Source organism: Mastigoproctus giganteus, unplaced genomic scaffold, assembly GCF_048544385.1.
Source record: "Mastigoproctus giganteus isolate SK-2022 unplaced genomic scaffold, ASM4854438v1 scaffold_15, whole genome shotgun sequence".
NCBI lineage: Eukaryota > Metazoa > Arthropoda > Arachnida > Uropygi > Thelyphonidae > Mastigoproctus > Mastigoproctus giganteus.
The window spans coordinates 5,804,903-5,822,961 of NW_028328292.1; the positions used below are offsets into that span (position 1 = coordinate 5,804,903).

General features: G+C 38.2%; 1 protein-coding gene across 1 annotated transcript in view; it reads right to left on the minus strand.

Moving 5' to 3' along the window:
- dtn (transmembrane protein 132C dtn) overlaps positions 1–13,832 on the minus strand; it is a 174,370-nt gene extending 160,538 nt beyond the window's left edge. The window contains exon 1 of the mRNA XM_090389350.1: positions 13,636–13,832. Within this exon, the coding sequence (XP_090245476.1) occupies positions 13,636–13,684 (49 nt within the window). The 5' untranslated portion in view covers positions 13,685–13,832. The remainder of the gene's footprint in view (positions 1–13,635) is intronic.
- Positions 13,833–18,059: the final 4,227 nt, after the last annotated feature.

The following is an 18,059-nucleotide window of genomic DNA, read 5'->3' on the forward strand; positions in this document are numbered from 1 at the left end:
AAAAAAAAAAAAAAAAAAAACTGGGTTTTCTCTTTTGTTCTTGGCGTTACTTTTCTTCAAAACAGTTACTAACTTTGTACAAATCTCAAATCCGCCCTACCATTGAATATTGTTCTCACATCTGGGCCAGTGCCCCCAAAACTTCTCTCAGGCTTCTAAACTCCATTTGAAAGAGGGCAGTTAGGTTATTAATGACCCATCTCTAACAAAGTCTCTCCACTTTCTCACTCTGCGCGTGTAGAACAATGGCATCCTCACCTTCCTTCCCACACCGGGTGGAAACGGCTCGGGTTCCAATCCCGTCAATGATGCGAAGAACTTTTATAGCGTTTCACTCCATGACTGAGTTAGTCGGTCTCAGGGGATAGCAAATTTCCCCCCTCCCAAAAAATCGGGTTTTTCATCCAGAAAAAATTGACCAGAGAACACACGCAATTCACGAACATAATACACTTGGGTAGTTGAATTAATATTACGGGTGATCCTAATGTGGCATTTTATTTATTCTCCACTTTCTCACACGTTCTATTTCTGCTGCATGCCTTTTCTATAGATATTTCCATGGGCACTGTTCTTCTGAATTGGCTTCTATAATTCTCCTCCCCCCCTCTTCCAAAGCAGTCCGAACACGTGCCGCAACCAGTCAGTATCCTTTTACTGACCAACTTTAAACTCACAGAACCAACTCCTCTTCCTCTTTTATACCTTCAACTTCCATTTTCTGGAACAATCTCCCACCACACATATTTCCTAAAAATTACAATGTACAGAAATTCACGTCTAATCTCAATAAGTATCTTTCATCTTCTCAACCTTCAACCCACGCACGGTGCTCAGTACTATAGGTTATAATACCTTCGGGTTTGGGGTTAAAAAAAAAAAAAAATTATTTTTCTACTAAATGAGTATTTATCATTTAGCTGTCTCTATGACAGGTACCAAGTCTGCGTGTCTAAAAGCCGTTGTCCTTACCCGCGTGGGCTTTTAAAATACTCTGGAAAACTCTCTAAAACGGTAAGAGACAAACTGAACTTGTGTCCTCGAGTAGGCTGGCAGCCAGCTCTGGTACAGATCGTTTGTAGTATGGAAGGGACAAGTGGGTGGTGGTGGTGCACCTGGCAACTGTCCAAAAGGCGCATTACGCACACGTCAGTCTGCAGGATCCACCACACAGCGAGTGACTGAGTTCACACTTTGAATCCTTTGTCCTTTTCTCAATTTGTGGCATATCCAAAGCTCCCTATGATTCATTTTTTCGCCTTTCGGCACCTGCACTGATGCACTTTACCTCGACTGCCTGAAAACAAACGCCACATTCATTGCTCCAATTTAACTGCGTTTACAGCTTCCCCAGTCAGTGTTGCTAAGTTTAGTTTCTGAATCATCAACAGATGTGATGAACGCAAAATTAAAAAAAATAGAAAGATATAAAAACAAAAACACGTTTTATGCATTAATACAACGTTCTTCTTCCTATCCTCCTTCCACACTTCTTCGTCCCTCACGGATCATTAAATAGCTAGCACATCAGGAACATGACTGCAGCTTCGTCCTCCCCCTCACGGGAAGAGAAGAGGGGATACGTTAAGTTTGTAATGACTTTTTTGCTCTTCTTCTTCCTGTATGGTAACAGGTGGAGGGAGCTTCGAATATTAAATTATGGAAGTGGGAGGAATAATGATGGAGCATCACACTAGCCGTGGGTTGAAACCTTTTACACAACCGTTTGTAGTGTTAGCGGTTATCGCGATATGCCCACATAAGTCAGGGAGGTAGCATACCCAGTGAGGGGCCCCTGTCTGAGTCCAATGATGAAAATTAAAGTCGCTGATGTTATTAAAGCCACGTAGATCATAATCGATATTAAATTTTTTTTTCTTTATTTAGTCTCCAATACACTGTCCTCCAACTTTTTGAAGGAGGCTGTATTCTTCTTTAGTGTAGAAAATAAAACTGAAATCGTTTTAAATTACAAGTGGCTTCAGTATCATCCCTGTCTTAAATCTATACGTTAATACCTCTATTTCACCAAATAGGTGGTAAGGAATGCAATTTGAAGGACCGTAGCCAAGTCGTCAAATACAAGTGCAAATCAGCAATACTACAAAACGATAATATTCGTGTAGTCTATCTTTGTAAACTTCTCTGACTACTCTTCACTATCCCACAATATAAACAGCAATTTATTTCTTTATTACACCGAGAAACGCGATAGCTGCGTCAAAAGTAAGTTAAGGGTCTCGGTATTAGGGCCGCTCAAGAGAAACGATAATTTTAAGGCAAACTGCATACAGAAAAAAATCAGGAAAGGGCACACTATGCATAGTGAGATGGCCCATGATATGTGTTCATGTACTCTTCCCCCTCCCTACAACACAGGAGAACTCGTTTGATTTAGTATCCACGATACCATCTGTGGAGCCACCAATGGGCCAGTATTCTCTTTACAGATGAGTCGAGATTCAGTCTTGAAATGAATTCGCGATGTTCTCATCTGGAGAGAATATGGAACAAGCACACACACTGTTTTATCAGGGAAAGGGCCCACTATCCTGGCAATCGTTTAATGGTCTCGTAGGAATCGTTGATAAACGGCCACACTAATATCCACCTCACTGAGGGAGACTTGACTGCACACAAGGTATAGGAACGAGATCCTTTAAGCTTTTCAGAGTAAGCTCTGAATTCATGAGCATAATGCTCTTCTATGTGGGACTGAGACGGTCGACGAATTCTTTCCACGTGAGGATAATCTTTGAATAGAGTGGTCTCTTCGGACTTGAATCTGATTCAACATGTTTAGGATACATTATGAAAACGAAATGATCCACATCGATCTCCTTCCAGAGCCCTTCAATAGGCTTAAGACCAGTACTTGTAAAGGAGTGGGATTTATTACCACAAGGCATTATCATTAGCTTTGTAAACAGTATGTGATACAGCTCTTTGTGAACGCTGTTTGGTTATGAGGGCGATGGTACTTCCTATTAAAAGCCCAAATTATACAAAACTGGCTGTTCAGTTTCGGATAGTAATGATATCAATTACGATTCAAGAAAACTGAAGCATTTTCAAACTAATAATACTGTTTCTTAAAAGATTTGATTCATCAAGTCTTTCATGATGAATGACTTGATGAAATTGCATTTTTCATTGCAATGGCATCCAAATCAAACTGTATGATAATTGGGTGCCATAGCAATGAAAAATGCAATTAACAGAAAGACAGAAGACTAGAACTCTACGCATAACACTGTACAATTGCTGGTCATTATACACAGAGTGATCACTGAATTATGACCACCCCTATGAAAACTGAATACGACCCGTCAACCACGTGAGGTACGAGAGTGCGCAGTTAGTCGACCTGTGTAGCATATATAATGTCAGTGGTTCAGTAGGTAGTAAAATTCCGAGCGTGATGGGTAAAAGGGAGGATTTATCGGACTTTGATAAAGGACAGATTGTGGGTGCTCGACGAGCTGGTGCCTCGATTTCCCAAACGGCTGAACTGTTGGGGTGTTCGAGAGCTGCCGTAGTTAAAGTGTACCAGGGCTGGCATAAAAATGGTTAAACAACGACCCAACGACAAAACTGCAAAGTCAGCGGAAGGTTGATGTTAGAGGTGAGCGCCGGGTTCGAAGACTCGTAGAGGCGAACAGGCGCAGCACTGTTAAAGAGTTGACTACCCAATACAACATGGGCCAACCCGGATCAATATCTGGCATGACCATGCGTCGCACGCTCGCACGTATGGGCTATACCAGCAGACGACCCCAACGGTATTCTGTTCTCCTCACCAAGGTTCATTGGAGTAAAAGAATCGCCTGGTGCAAAGAGCATGCAAGTTGGACCTTAGAAGACTGGAAGAAGGTGTGCTGGTCAGATGAGTCACGTTAATTACTCCACACTGTGGATGGTCGTGTACGGATTTGGCGTCAACAACATGAGGCTCTTCATCCATCATGCATAGTATCAAAAGTGCAGGCCGGTGGAGGCGGTTGTATGGTGTGGGGCATGTTTCACTGGCAGGAACTTGGACCCCTGGTGCATGTGGAACAACGTATCACTGGTCTCCGCTATTGTCAACTGCTGGCTGACTGTGTACAGCCCGCAATCTTACACTTTTTCCCCAATGGCGATGGTGTCTTCCAAGATGACAATGCACCGAGCCATCGGGAACTTGTGCAGGAATGGTTTGAGGAACACAGTTCTGACTTCCAGTATATCGATTGGCCTCCGAATTCCACCGATATCAATCCCATAGAGCACACTATGGAAAGGCATATCAGGCGTCTGGATACTCAAATCACCATACCTGCATTGCTGGGCGCATTGCACACAACTTGATTGGTCATACCTCCCGAACGCTTCCGTCATCTTGTTGAATCAATGCCACGCCGGATAGCTGCTGTAATGAGGGCAAAAGGAGGATGTACGAAGTATTAGGTAGGTGGTTATAATTCAGTGATCACTCAGTGTATAGTTGTAAAGAATACCTACAAAGGATCAAATTTTAAGTCATTTGTGAGCAAGCAATTCCGTCTTGAAAGCAACTGCTAAATTCCAAAATCAGATATTCAAATGAGCTGAGCCGCTACGCCTTTGTCATTTGCTTCTGAAAAGCTTTGCAGCCAGGAAGTGGATCGGTTCTCCAGCACGTAATTCAAAACTGGACACGTCTCACAATCTTAGATTTGATTTTTTCGAGATCTATGGGCCAGCCAAAGGCTTTCCGCTCTCTGCCAATCAACCATCCGTAGTTAAAATGAACATTATGTAATCACTTAATGAATACCAGATGCATAGAGTGGAAAAAGATTTAGAAACTGAATTAGTAACAAGAGGTTGAGCAATTATGCGCTCCTGACAGCCTACCCACTTTGCGAGGTGGATTCCACTACAGCTCTGTAAAGTGTCAGAACTGATGTTACGTCAGTTTTCTTGTAATGCAGCTGTTCTGATGCAGTCGAAGAATTCTCAGACCAATTACCATATTGAAGGACATTCCATAAGTTCTATATGAAGGCCAGCGTATTGTTTCTGGAAATTTCGTTTAGAAATAAAATTATTTTTTCTTGACTAAATTCATATCAAATTAAAGACACGAAATAATTATCTTAGCCATCAAATTTTGCGTTGGTAACATAATTACATGGTGTAAATACTATTTATACTGTTTGTTCCGAACAGTATAAAAACTCTTTAAACACCTGCGCATCACCGTTTCAATTTGATATCATTATTTGTAAACATTTTTATTTCTTTTCTCTACAGATGATAACATTTGTAAAAACCAGTTCGAATGAACCTCCTGGGTGCGAACACCGGATACAAGATAATGGCCATGAAAACTCTGGTAACGAGGAAATGACTTCACCAAGTAGCGGACATTAAGAGTTAAACCTTTCTGGAACCCAGTTTATGCCTTCCTTCTTGCCCAACTTGAAATGCATGCGTCCGTAGTCCACAGGTTTGCTTTTATCTCCCACTATCTGGAGCAGATGTAGCTCCACTATGCTGACGTCGAACCTCTGCCCTGTTTTACAGAATGACTCAACAGACGTAAAAAATAATAAATAAAAAGATTCCACAGTATAAGCATGCGAAATACACTGACTTTCACAAGCCTCCCACAAGAGGCGTTAAAAATCTAAAAGAATGCCAAACCCAAACATTCCTCCTCCTCTTTGCAAAGAACCCTTCTGCTTATACCCCTAAAACCGGATTTTCCCTGTCTTCCAGTTTTGTTTTGGTAGCGCATTTTTGATGGTGTGCTCCAAACGAATTGGAAGATGGCCACTTTAATGATGACGTTATATAATGAAACTGAAAGCTCAATCTATGTGCATAATTCTATCACTGCTATAAAAAAAAAATAATAATAAATATTTGTACAGTAATAGAAAAAAATTATTTTTTTTTTCTGTAATGGCAAGGGCACGACCTCTCATCATAGCGGTTGCTTTGGTAATGCACTACTTGAAATAAATTCTAAAAAAAAGTATAAATTCAAATATGTATTTTCTTGAGGTCATATTTTTATTCTTCGATGAGAAATTGAACATTAAATCCCCATTTAAATAAACAAATATATTACCAGAATTTATAAAAACCTTAAAAAAAAAAGATTTTTTAGAAGAAGGGGGGTAAGAAAGAAAGGCTCGAATCACTGATTTACACCTCTTCAGAATTATATGCTAATTTTATATACATATATATATAAATGTATATTTGCTTTCATGAAAACAAAACCAATGAATACGGATTTCACATTTCCATTCTAAGATCATGACGTACATAATTAGAAGAATTAAGTAAATTGGCTTCATTACATAATTCAATCATATTAAACTCCGATTAGATCCCAGGCTGACTAATTACATCTTTAACATCCAAGATGGCTTTTAGTCTCGAGACTGCATTCTCTCTCCCTACTATTTAATTACGATAAAAGTAACAAAATTAAAGTTATTTACCTGAGTTTAACAATTTGGCTTTATTTTCTTCTACAATGCTGTTCTCGTATATCTGTAAACTATCTGCCATACCGATAACATATAACTTTCCTTAGAATAAATTATGCCACCTTGTTGTCTTTTATATCGACAGTCAGTTGCTTATAAAATTGTTTTCCTTTCCATCGCATTCTAACCTTAAAGTTTGACACCACCATTATACGACAAACTAAACAAATATTTCGCCATTAATTTAAATAATCTTACGTCTGCTTTACTTTTCGCATTGCTGAGCAGCGCCCTCTGATCAAAACAGTTAGTTTTCTCGCGCTTGGTGAAATTTAATCATATTCACAATCTGGTACATCATTAAAATGAAATATAATCAACAGAATATTATGAAAGTGCAGTATTTTTAGTCGGAGAAAATATAATGTGTATGCAGTGATAAATCTGATTAAAATTACTGTCACTAAGTTTGTTTTTTTTTATGGGTAATTTATATGCGAGGCACTTCTTTATTAGTAAATATTTATACAGTTCTGGTGTATGTTAACGATAAACCTAATCATCATCTGTACATTTAAATATTAAAAGCAAGTTTTAGAAAATCGTACGATCTAATATATTTTTATGTTATACATGGTTGTTTTGTAACTTATCTACCCTTTTATAACTTTTGCTACTATGAACAAATTTAATAGCATATAAACAAGTTTTTGTTTTTTACATTTGTAATATTGTATGCGATGCTGACAGATGAGTTGTGCAGTATAAACTATAAGTAAGGACAAGTTAACCAAGGTTGTTCACGGCCATGTTTAACAATTTCGTTTAACTGTCCACTACTTTTTTCAAAGGTGTCTAAGACTACAGCAACCAATATAGATTCTGTTCCTTATATGCTTACGGTCATAAACTTAAATACAGTATATTGTTTTATTGGAGTTTTTAAGGCATGTTATTCCTCGCAGTAGTATAGTAGTTATAACCATCGTCCACCTACATCAAGCGAGGAACCCCACGAGAAATTTATGGGCCTTTTCACAACACCACTGAGTATCAGCTGAATGTTGCATGGTTTTATCACCCAGAAACTCGGATTTTTTTTTTATTCGGCAAACCAACCGAAACTACCAGTAGATGAATTCCATTAAATTTCATATTTGATTCTTTTAGAAAAATAAATAGATAAATTTGTTTATTTCTCTAAACAGTTCTCTAGAAAATTAAATGACATTTAAAAATGAAATTTGTGGGACTATCACAAATTTCATTTAAATTGCACAAATAATTCCGGTTTTTTTTTTTTTTTTTTATTATTATTATTTCATAAAAGAAAAAGTGATTAGAAACAGAAAAAAAGAAACATGACTTCCATTGGCTTTAATGACCTCTGTAGAACACTTTCTACAACTTTTTTTGGTATGAGGAGACTGAAATCTTTCTCCACTCCTCCAAATGGCAGCGACTAGTTCTCTGCTTGAACTAAGACGTCTTGTTCCGGCTCTCATTTGTACCAAACAGTACTAGGAATGGACTGGAGCGCATCCGAACGCCGTTCCGGTTCGTCACATCCATCAGTAATATCACGTACATACTTGATTATTAAAAATCAAGCATTTATTATCAAGCGTTCTGTTTCATGATTTTTTTTTCATTTCAGCCCCTGGTTCCAAAGCATTCAAAAGATGTTCTGGATTCAGATCTGGGATGGAATTGGCTGGTTCATCACATTATTCTCCTCAAAGCACTGTTTTACTGACCGTGCATCGTTGATACAAATAAGATTCCTCTCCAAAAAACTGCCGCAATGCAGGTAAGGCAGAACTGTTTAAAATGTTACAATAGACTGCAGCATTCATGGTTTCATCGATGACGATCATGCCGTACTACAGTATGGCATGGATATTGTTGCATAATACAATCTAAACGAAATCGTTCCTTAGTCATACGTCACGCATGGACACGTCCCTCTATTGCTGGGACTACACAGTTAAAACAATATCACTCCGCATTACGTTCTTCAACTTCTATTCAACTTCCAAAGCCTCTGTTCTTTACGCCAGTTAGGCGGTGACATGTACTGCTGGGATTTCCGCTTATGAACAGCTACAAAAACCCATTTTATGAAGCGTTTTTCAGATGGTTATTGTTTCTACATTTATCCCAGTTCTGTCAGCCGTCTTCCCGGTCAACACTTTAAGGATCCCTTTGCTATTTCTTCTTACTGTCCATTTCAACTAACGGTATTGCTCTAGAGATCAACACTGATTATCTAACTGCTTTGGGATGTATAGTCGAGTTACCGCCTGTCTTCAGTTAGTGTAAGATATTTCCAACAAGATAAGATATTTTCGGACATTCAATTCTTCCTGCTATCTGGTGAATGAACGTAGCTACTATGCGATATCCTATTATACCTCCTGAGAAGGGATCAGAGTCCTTTTCTCGTCCCATCTTCGTGCTATTTAAAGTGCATGCATTTTAAACCCTACTTTTAATTAGTACTACCATCTACCTGTCGTTTAGCCTCTGTAACTGAACATTACTTCCCAGGGAGAGGTACCCAGTATGTCGGAAGGCAGTCTATATGCATGAAAGTGTATGCTTTGGATGTTCTAGCATTACTGAGTAAATTAAAGGCAGATTGACGCCAAACTTTTAGTGCATGTTCTTTTGGTGTCTGAAAAGGGTTGAACTCAATTTCGATTCCATAGCCCACCATTTTCTTCCCCTCCACAAAAAAATTGCTATAAATTTTGGTTAATTCACATATTGTCTCTCGCATCTAACCTAATTCTGGATGGTTTCTATTAGATTACTTAAGTCTATACTGCCTACGCCTCCAAACTCAAACGCTGATATGCTTGGTTAAAGAGAAATGGTGATAAATATATTGTATGAACACGAAGAAATCGACTATTTACCAAGAGAACACTGCACGTTTACTGTAAAGAAAGAAAGATGCCGCACCACTGACCTAACCCTCGTTTGTCCAATAATCAAATAAAAAGACTTTCCTGCACTCAGTGATGCAACAAAGGATAGATGCTGTAGAAAAATGGGTTGTTCTATAAGACATAAAGAGAGCAATTATCTAATTGTAGTCTGGCTTCAAACAATCCTGAAGTTTTTACAGAAAATTTCCTCTTCGTAGTATTTTCTAAGTGCGCGTTAGTGTTCTCTGGGAGTCACTTTACGCGATAGCTCTACGCGTTCCTCCCAGAAGGCCGTTTCCAAGGCAACGGGAAGCAGATAAGTGTTCGGGTGGCGTAAATGCGTAGTTTGTACATTTCACTTAACACAATGTGTTGCCTTCACGGCCACGAGGATCTTACTCTTAAGCCAGGACGTGACGATTGCCACTTCAGGACCAAGTGATGGCGGTACAGATACGGAAAGAATAAGTGCGGAAACTTTCTCCGATGTTATAAAGGGTTCGGGATTACTACAACGATGCGGGTTTTGGTGGTAATCAGAAATTGGGTTGGGAAAACTGTACAACAACAAGAAAAAAAGGTTCCAAAATTTCTCCAATCACAATAAAGACTTTGGACTACTCATACTAGACAAACCGCGCGCAGGAACATTTTCTTATTTGTCCTGGTGTCTGACAGGAGTAATTTCGTTAGTGCTGTTGGAGAAAAGAGGTTTACTGCTATGGGTAGGACTCGTCTACGGAGGGAGGAACATCAGAATTCAAATCCCTAGTGGGCATGTAGGGATCTCCTCCCCTTTAAACTTCATCTCACTACCTTCAGAGATCAGTAAGTATTGGGTACATCTGAGAACACGGTCGTAAATTTTTCCGAGTTGTCAGTTACCGCCACCCCTTCTTCTAAACTGACAAAGCTGACCTTCAAATGTATGCAACCGCCAGGAGAATAAAAGCTGGTATTTTGCATTTAGTGGTAAGAACCCTAGTTGGTTCTGCGTAGCAATTATCTTGGGCTTCAGCAGATTGGCCATTCCCCTACTTTGTATTCGCCCCCCCAAAAAAATAATGACAGGACAATGGCAAAGCACTTAAAGTATTTTGGATTCCGAGTGTCGTAATCCATCATGGATTGTTTCCAGTTCATCGCACAACGAAAAAATCTTTAATCCCAGTGCTTCGCTTGAACTGAACAATGATGAGAAATTTGCTTTCCCTCTTCAAATTATTAACATATGACCCTATTTCGAAGCGCAAATATTGCGCTTCAAAATTTTTTTGTTCTGGTTCGTTGATTTTATATCGAGGTCATATACTCTACAATTACTTTTCGAGAAGGAATCCCACTTTAGACTACGATTTCGATACTGGTACCTAATGGAAACACCTTTAAAAATTAACAATTGTCTTCAAATCATTTCCAATAACCACGAAAAAATAAAAATATGAAATTGTCCTTGAAACAAAAACTTCTTTTTTTCCTTGAACGATACATTTAAGCAAAGTAGAAACGCCATTTTTATCCTCTCTCCATCATTCTATAACCAGCCATCTTCTTTAACAAAGCACCAATACCCGAGAAATCGCTTACTTTTACCCAATCTTTCAGGGCAATTTTTTTCAATGTCTCTAAAAACAGCGAGACGCTGATACCGTTCATTCTAGCGGCATGTGCGGTGAGGAAACACCAAACGCTATTTTTATTTTTGTGTAGGATTTCCACGTTACGCTTGTCAGCACAAGAGCACTGAACTTCCTTCGTTTGAAAGTTCAAGTGCGCTCTGCATTTGAAACTTGTTTTTAGCAATTTCATTGTTTTTATCATATACACGGATACGAAATTTGGAATAATTCTTATCAGACACCATATGGACATATCTCATTTCAGCCATCCGATGAGTCTTCTAATAATCTTAAAACACCAGTGAAAACTATTCAATCCAAACTAGGATGCAATATATATGTGCTAAAAATAATTCGACCCCACACCCAGAATTTAATTATTCGACGCCACCACGCTTTTTGTTTCTAATCTTTTAAGTTTATTGAAAATGCAACGGTACTTAACTTCCTTTGTTTCGGGCCAAAAACATGTAAACAAGGTAAGAGAGAAGGAATGAAGGAAGAGAAGAATGGAAGCGATTAGGGCACTATTAGCTTTCAAAGAAAAGTGCGTGTTCAGAGCTCACCAACCTCCAGGTATAAAGCACGTAAAGAAATTAATGAAATTATTTAATCAATAACTGTATTCTGATCAATCAATACACGCAGTGAAAGGAAAATGCTGATACGATGCCAGAATTTAGCTACACCATTTGGGACACGAAACAACACCCACTTTGGACAATTCATTAGCTGGTTGTTTTCTTTTCTGTTTTTTAATATTAATTCTAATATCAAATTTCTCTATTGTTCTCGATTAGCCTTGATCAAGTTCGATCTCGAAATAATCGTTACTTTTTTCACTAGAAATTGTCCTATCTTCGAAAATTATCTCTGCTATGGTTTGTTAAAATCTCTCCATGAAAATACAAAAAGTTTCTGGTAAAGACAGAACAAAAGAAATCCAAATGAGAATTAGTTACAAAATTTGGCTAGTGAAATTTAAGAAGTTGGATTAAAATTGCTTTCTTGGAAATAATTAATTGCAAAACGGTTTGTACTGATGTCCTTTTCTGTAACCTTCGAAATATCTATTCCAGTGAAGACATCCAACCTTCCACATTTATTTTACATAAGGCAGTGCTTTAATAAAAAAAAAATAATAATAATGAACCAACGCTGTGCACTGTAGTTACTTATATCAGGATCATTGGACAGAGTAATTGCTCAATGAAGAGGTGCATGAGATTAAATGGATCATGGAAACCATTATAAATCATTTCTAATGACTACAAGCTTAATATAAGGGGACATCCTCAAAGCATACAAATCTGATCAAACAGCCTGCATGTTACAAGAGTTTCTGTCTCTTGCTAGTACATCCATTTCGCACGCACTTCTTCAATTAAGAAGGTGTATATAAAATTGGTCTTCAGGGGCTCTCTTATGGGCGTGTGGAAGGATTCTTAAGGCCGCAAGTTTGCCTAACATATGGGGATGGAAGGCGTGTTAATTGCTGTAGTTTTGTAGTCAGAAACCGCCTGGGTTATTTCACGTACAGAAGACCAACGTATTAGCTGGTTCTTTTCGAGGTTAAGTTGCAAGTTACGTAGAAAGAAAATTTCTATCATGTTCCAGTTGCTATAGTTATCACTTAAATATGATTCATTAATAAGAATCCGAAGGAAAGTTTTGGTAAGGAGGTAGGGAATGTTTAATAACCAGGAGAGTTGTATCGATATCTCACTAAATAATTGAGTGTTCTTTCCAGAACAAATTTACTGTTCAGTCCAGGACAACAGTAGTATTGGACTGTTATGATGAAATTAAGGTCATTGTATTTCCTTTCATTAAGCTTCTACTGAGTCATTGTATTTCAGCGAGTCACTATTTCTTTCAATGAGATCTCTGGTGATTCATACAGTAGAAATCATCTTTTTTTTTTTTTTAGGTTAATGCATCAACTTTATGTTCGGGATGGATTTGCAATGAGTTAGGCCTGTCCTATTCACGGTCGAAATACGGGGTTGGTGTGAATCAACTTCAACACCATCCTCGATTCTTTAAAATCAAACTGTATCTTCGCTTTCATTCGATATAGCACCATTGAGCTAGTGTTTGATGTTAATAAAACTACGCAGTTAGACACTCCAATGCCTTGAGCTATCTAAGCTCGCTTCAACTATCAAAAGATAGTATTTTAAATTTTAACCAGATTAACGTTGGATATATGAAATAAGAACTTTTCATGTACTAGATGGTAAAAACTGAAATACGAATTGAGGGAGAAAGTAAGCAAGGTGGTAAAGTGAGGTTATCGATTCCCGCTGTACATGTTAGAGCGGTACAAGACATCGTCGTACCCGACAACACCAAACTAATTCCCTCGAAATGTTTACCTCCGTACCAGTGTGCAATGGCCAAGCTCCCCTGTAAGTGAACACAAACCCCTTGCCGTACGTACCCTGCAGTGTGATATCGTAGAAAATCATTAACTACACTACGCTGCTCTTTTAAGCGCACACCGGCCGACCTACCGCCGACCGCGTTCGCTCGGCAACCCGACCGATGAGCGCAGAGCAGCCGTACCTGTCCTTCACGAGCGATCTATCAATGGAACCATGCTGGATCACTCACCTGACAAACATCCCAGCAGTAACACGGCAAACAAGCTCACTTTCCACATGGCGTCTACCGCACTGTATCCATGGGCACAGGTCAGCGTTGGGTGACCGCCGAATTTTCGTGTAGTGGAACGGCGAACTCCGCTATCAAAGTGTCATGGCGATAGACACAAGTAATTCGATCAGCAGGAGCACACGCTGCGGCGTCCGTTTGTTGTCGCTTCGTTCGTCTGCGTCAAATCGCACTGGCGCGGGCGGTGCACTTTCTTTGCACGTTGTACCACTCCGCCATTCAGTTAAAAATGCTAAAAATTCTTTTTCCGAAAGATAAGCGCAAACTTTTAACGTTTTTTAATCAACAATCCGGCACTTCTTTTTCGGTTAATCGTTTTCTTTTTTATCTAATTTATTTATTTTATAAACGCACTATTTTTTATAGAGGACACGTCGAAATCCAAAACCAACAGATAGCAAAAGTGCAAGAGTGTTTTCTCGTCTGTTTACTTCTTTTCATATTTCTCGACAACGATTCACCTTGCGGACGAGGCGTGTTCACAGCAGTCCGTTATCGTACACGTCGCTGATCTGTTTGCCGGTTGAACCTAATCAAACACAAATGGAAATTCAATAGATATTTAGTATCGATCTTGGTACACCCCATCGATCCACCGCTTAGTGTACACTGGCGAGTCAGTATCGCCAAGTTTCTGGCGTCAGAAGTACTGGTGTGTAGAACTATGGATTGTGGTGATTGCCCTACAAACGGAAAAGGGGGGAAATTCCCAAGAAAAACGGAAACTAGCTTTAGATTTGGTGAAAGGAAGTTCAGGGAAGCTAGTTTCCCCTGTATAAAGATTTAACTGATTTTTAAACTTTGTATTTATTTAACTTTATTATTTATCGTTTTTATTTAATTTTATTATTTATCGTTTTTGTTTTTAATTTTATTATTTCTAGTTTTTATTTTTTATTGTATTTATTTATTTTTTACCTTTTTTTTTCGAACATTTTAATTAGCCGATCGCAGCGACCTCTCACTATCGAAAAACTTTTGACGCTGTTCACACAAATTTTGTTCTATTTCCCAGAAGTCTTTTGGCGATGCAGATTTTAATAATAAATACCTAATCAACGCAAAGTGTAAGTTGAATTAATGCATTCAGTGTCCATTAACTGATGATCATTCATAAAATATCACCGAGGCTTCAAATTAGATAAGTGACGTGTGCAGTTACTACCTCGTGACCATATTTATAATACTGGGTTTCGCGTTATAAATATTATTAACTAATATGCCCGGGCAGAATAAAATCAGTAAGAAAGTTATAACTTAAATTTTTATAAATTAATTTTGGTTGAAAAATACAGTAACTTCGAATTATTTCTTACTTTAAAAAGGTAGTTAAACTATAAGTAAAGTAGTGACTCGTTAATCCGAGAATCGGATTATCGAGTCTCCTTTTGCAAAATAATTTTACCAATTTCGAAATTGCAAAATAACTAACTCTGATGAACGTTTGGAAAGTTAGCATTCGTTAGTCAAAAAAATAGTTAATGCAATTTATTTTAACCTTTTCAAAATTATGAAAAAGTAGCCGATCATGATTATTTGAATTTCGCCTTTACCGCTAGTTGCCTTGATATTGCGCTATTTTTAAACAAATAGGTTAATACTTTAACCAAATATTAGCAACTAAATTACATGGATTCAGCTCTAGAAGATCCATTACAACCAACTTGGTTTCTCTCTGGCAGTTTGTCCCAACTGAACTTGACAGAGGAAACTGAGTTGATCTGGTTTATATTGATCTGTCCAGAGCATTTGGTTCCCTATACCGTTCGTGTTTAAGCAAAAAATTAGTCATGTGGGGTTAACAACCTTCTATTTAACTGGTTGTTAGACTCTGTATCTCAACGATCTTATCAAATCAAATATTTCCGACACTTACCCAGATCTTTCACATTTTTAACAGGTGTCCCTCAAGGATCCTCTTTAGGGCCATTAATATTTAACATATATGTTAACGATCTAAAACTAATCCCATTTTCTGAAGGGTACTAAAATTCTTCTTTAAGCCGATGATGCCAAATTTTATATTTCCATTAAAAACACCCAACAGAAATTGTGTCTAGAATTACCTCCGTGAAAGATTTGCGAATTGCTTTCTCAAACAACTGCTCTTTCACAAAAGATGTCAGTAAAAATCATCGCCCAAGCATATAAACAAATAAGGAATTTATATTTCGCAACACACCAAGAAATAAAAAATTCAAATCCAGATAACTAAATACTTCTAAAGATATTTAGAAGTATTTTTGTAAAAGTTTTCAGTAGACTTGTTGACGTCCCTGTCGTTGTAGTAGTTTTAGGACAGCGAGTTACGACTTGTTGCAACGCGTTCAGTGACTCATCTAGACATTGCAACACATGAATCACTCGTTTATCTGAAGTCAGTCTAAATTGGCGCGCGTTGAACAGAATGAATTGTGTTTTGTTGCATTTTAAAATGAGTAATTTTACTAAGCAGAGAATTTGCATCAACCATTTTTGTTTCAAGTTCTTGCATATCAGCTTTTTCGTCAACGTGCTAACCAAAATTTTATTTCTTCTATCATTATTGCTGACAAAATATGATATGTGGCTATGACCTGGAACCACAGGCCCATTTCTCTCAATTGAAGACTCAATCTTCATGGTCTTGCCTCTTTGGACCTTGAAGAAGATTGAGTCTTCTTCAAAGTCCAAAGAGGCAAGACCATGCTAGCCTTTTTGGCAAGCATGGTCTTGTCATTTTTTGGCCCACACCTCAAATAGTGACATAACCGATTGAAATATTCACTCAATAAGTGTTTATCAAGTTCAGGAGGAATTAAAGTTAAGAAGCAATTCATGTTTCAGTCTTATTTAAAGTAGGGGATCATGACGAGTATAAAAAATGATCGTTAAGTCAAATCAATCAAGATTGTCAATTTAAATGTCAATTAAAACTGTACAGTTTTAATTTTTTGATGTTTAATTTGATGTTTTAATTTGATGTTTGTGTTTTTAAAAGCATCATAACACGAAAGAACTGTAAGGGGCATACAGAAAATATCCGCAGCTTTTCAATGTTGAAAAACTAATTAGATTACTTCCGAACCAATGCCGGACTTCCGTCGCTTACAGGAAGTCCGTCATTGGAATGACGACACGGATGCTTCATGGAATAGGCACACAAGACGTTGGAAGAGATGAAAGCACATTTCACACATCCTTTGCAAATCAAAACACTGGAAAACATTGATAAAGGCAAGATGATTCCATCATTTCACATTCTTTCCGCTTATCCAAGTTTTTCAACTTTCTTAATTAAAACTGTAGCAGCTTTTGAAAATAAATAAAACTATCACTATTTCAATGGAGAGAAAACAAATTTGTTTCTCACTTTCTTATCTACCAAAAACCTATGAGTTCAGTCTCCTCTGCCCTTTTGTCCTATTCGCTCACCATCAAATAATCAAGTTTTTCCCACTCTGTTTCTCTTCTCATCCTGCTTAAACAAGCTCTGGCTTCACTTCTGATGACCGTCATATTAAAATCTTCCCACTTGATGCCCATATCAGTCCATCCCTTTCACTTTCAGCTGCCAAATTTGTCACGTTCCATTGAATCATCTTGCTGAGAAAATTGACAAAAGAAAAAAAACAAAAGACGGCTGACTGGTTCCGTCTTTGTACACGTCTTGTTTTTCAGGTCCAACGTCCGGATACAATAGCAGTAATTGGGTCATTCTGATAGACGAAGGAGGCATATTTGCCGTTACTTAAAGACAACTGAAGACTCTTAGCAGCACTTCACCAACACTGTTATCGAAGCCATTCGCAGCGTAGCATTTCAGACTGCCTTTCGCTATGAAAACACACGGACAAAAGTGGAAAAGTATTGACTAACGATCATGACTAGAGGGAGTACTTCTGGTTGAAATATCCGGGGAGTTTCAGCTGCAGTTTGTTTATCTCTTCTTCCCCCCTCTGCCCACCCCGTTCTTTCCTTAACCTTCATCCGTAAACGATAGTTCCTCTATCGATTCATCATAGGATTGCTAGTTGTCGATGGGCGACAGCCTTTGACCAGCAAAGCCACACATGGACAACCCCTCGCGCCTTTCGAGGAAGTCAGCCAAGTGAAGAGACGGCAGGTGTTCGAACGCAGCTTATACTTCACGACTGATACGGGAACGTCAGGGGCACTCTTGTGGGGTCGGTCCCGTTTCACCTACCTTTGAAGAAACTATTCACTGTCTTTGTTAGGTCTTCACAAGTTCATTGCGGTTAGTGGTAAGCTAATTTGTGTGTGGATGCGCACGCACCTAAATGAGTCAATTTTTAACTTTTCTGATTCAATTTTTATCCCCAATGCATTTCATTAAGGTCAAATTTCTTATTAATAAATAATTG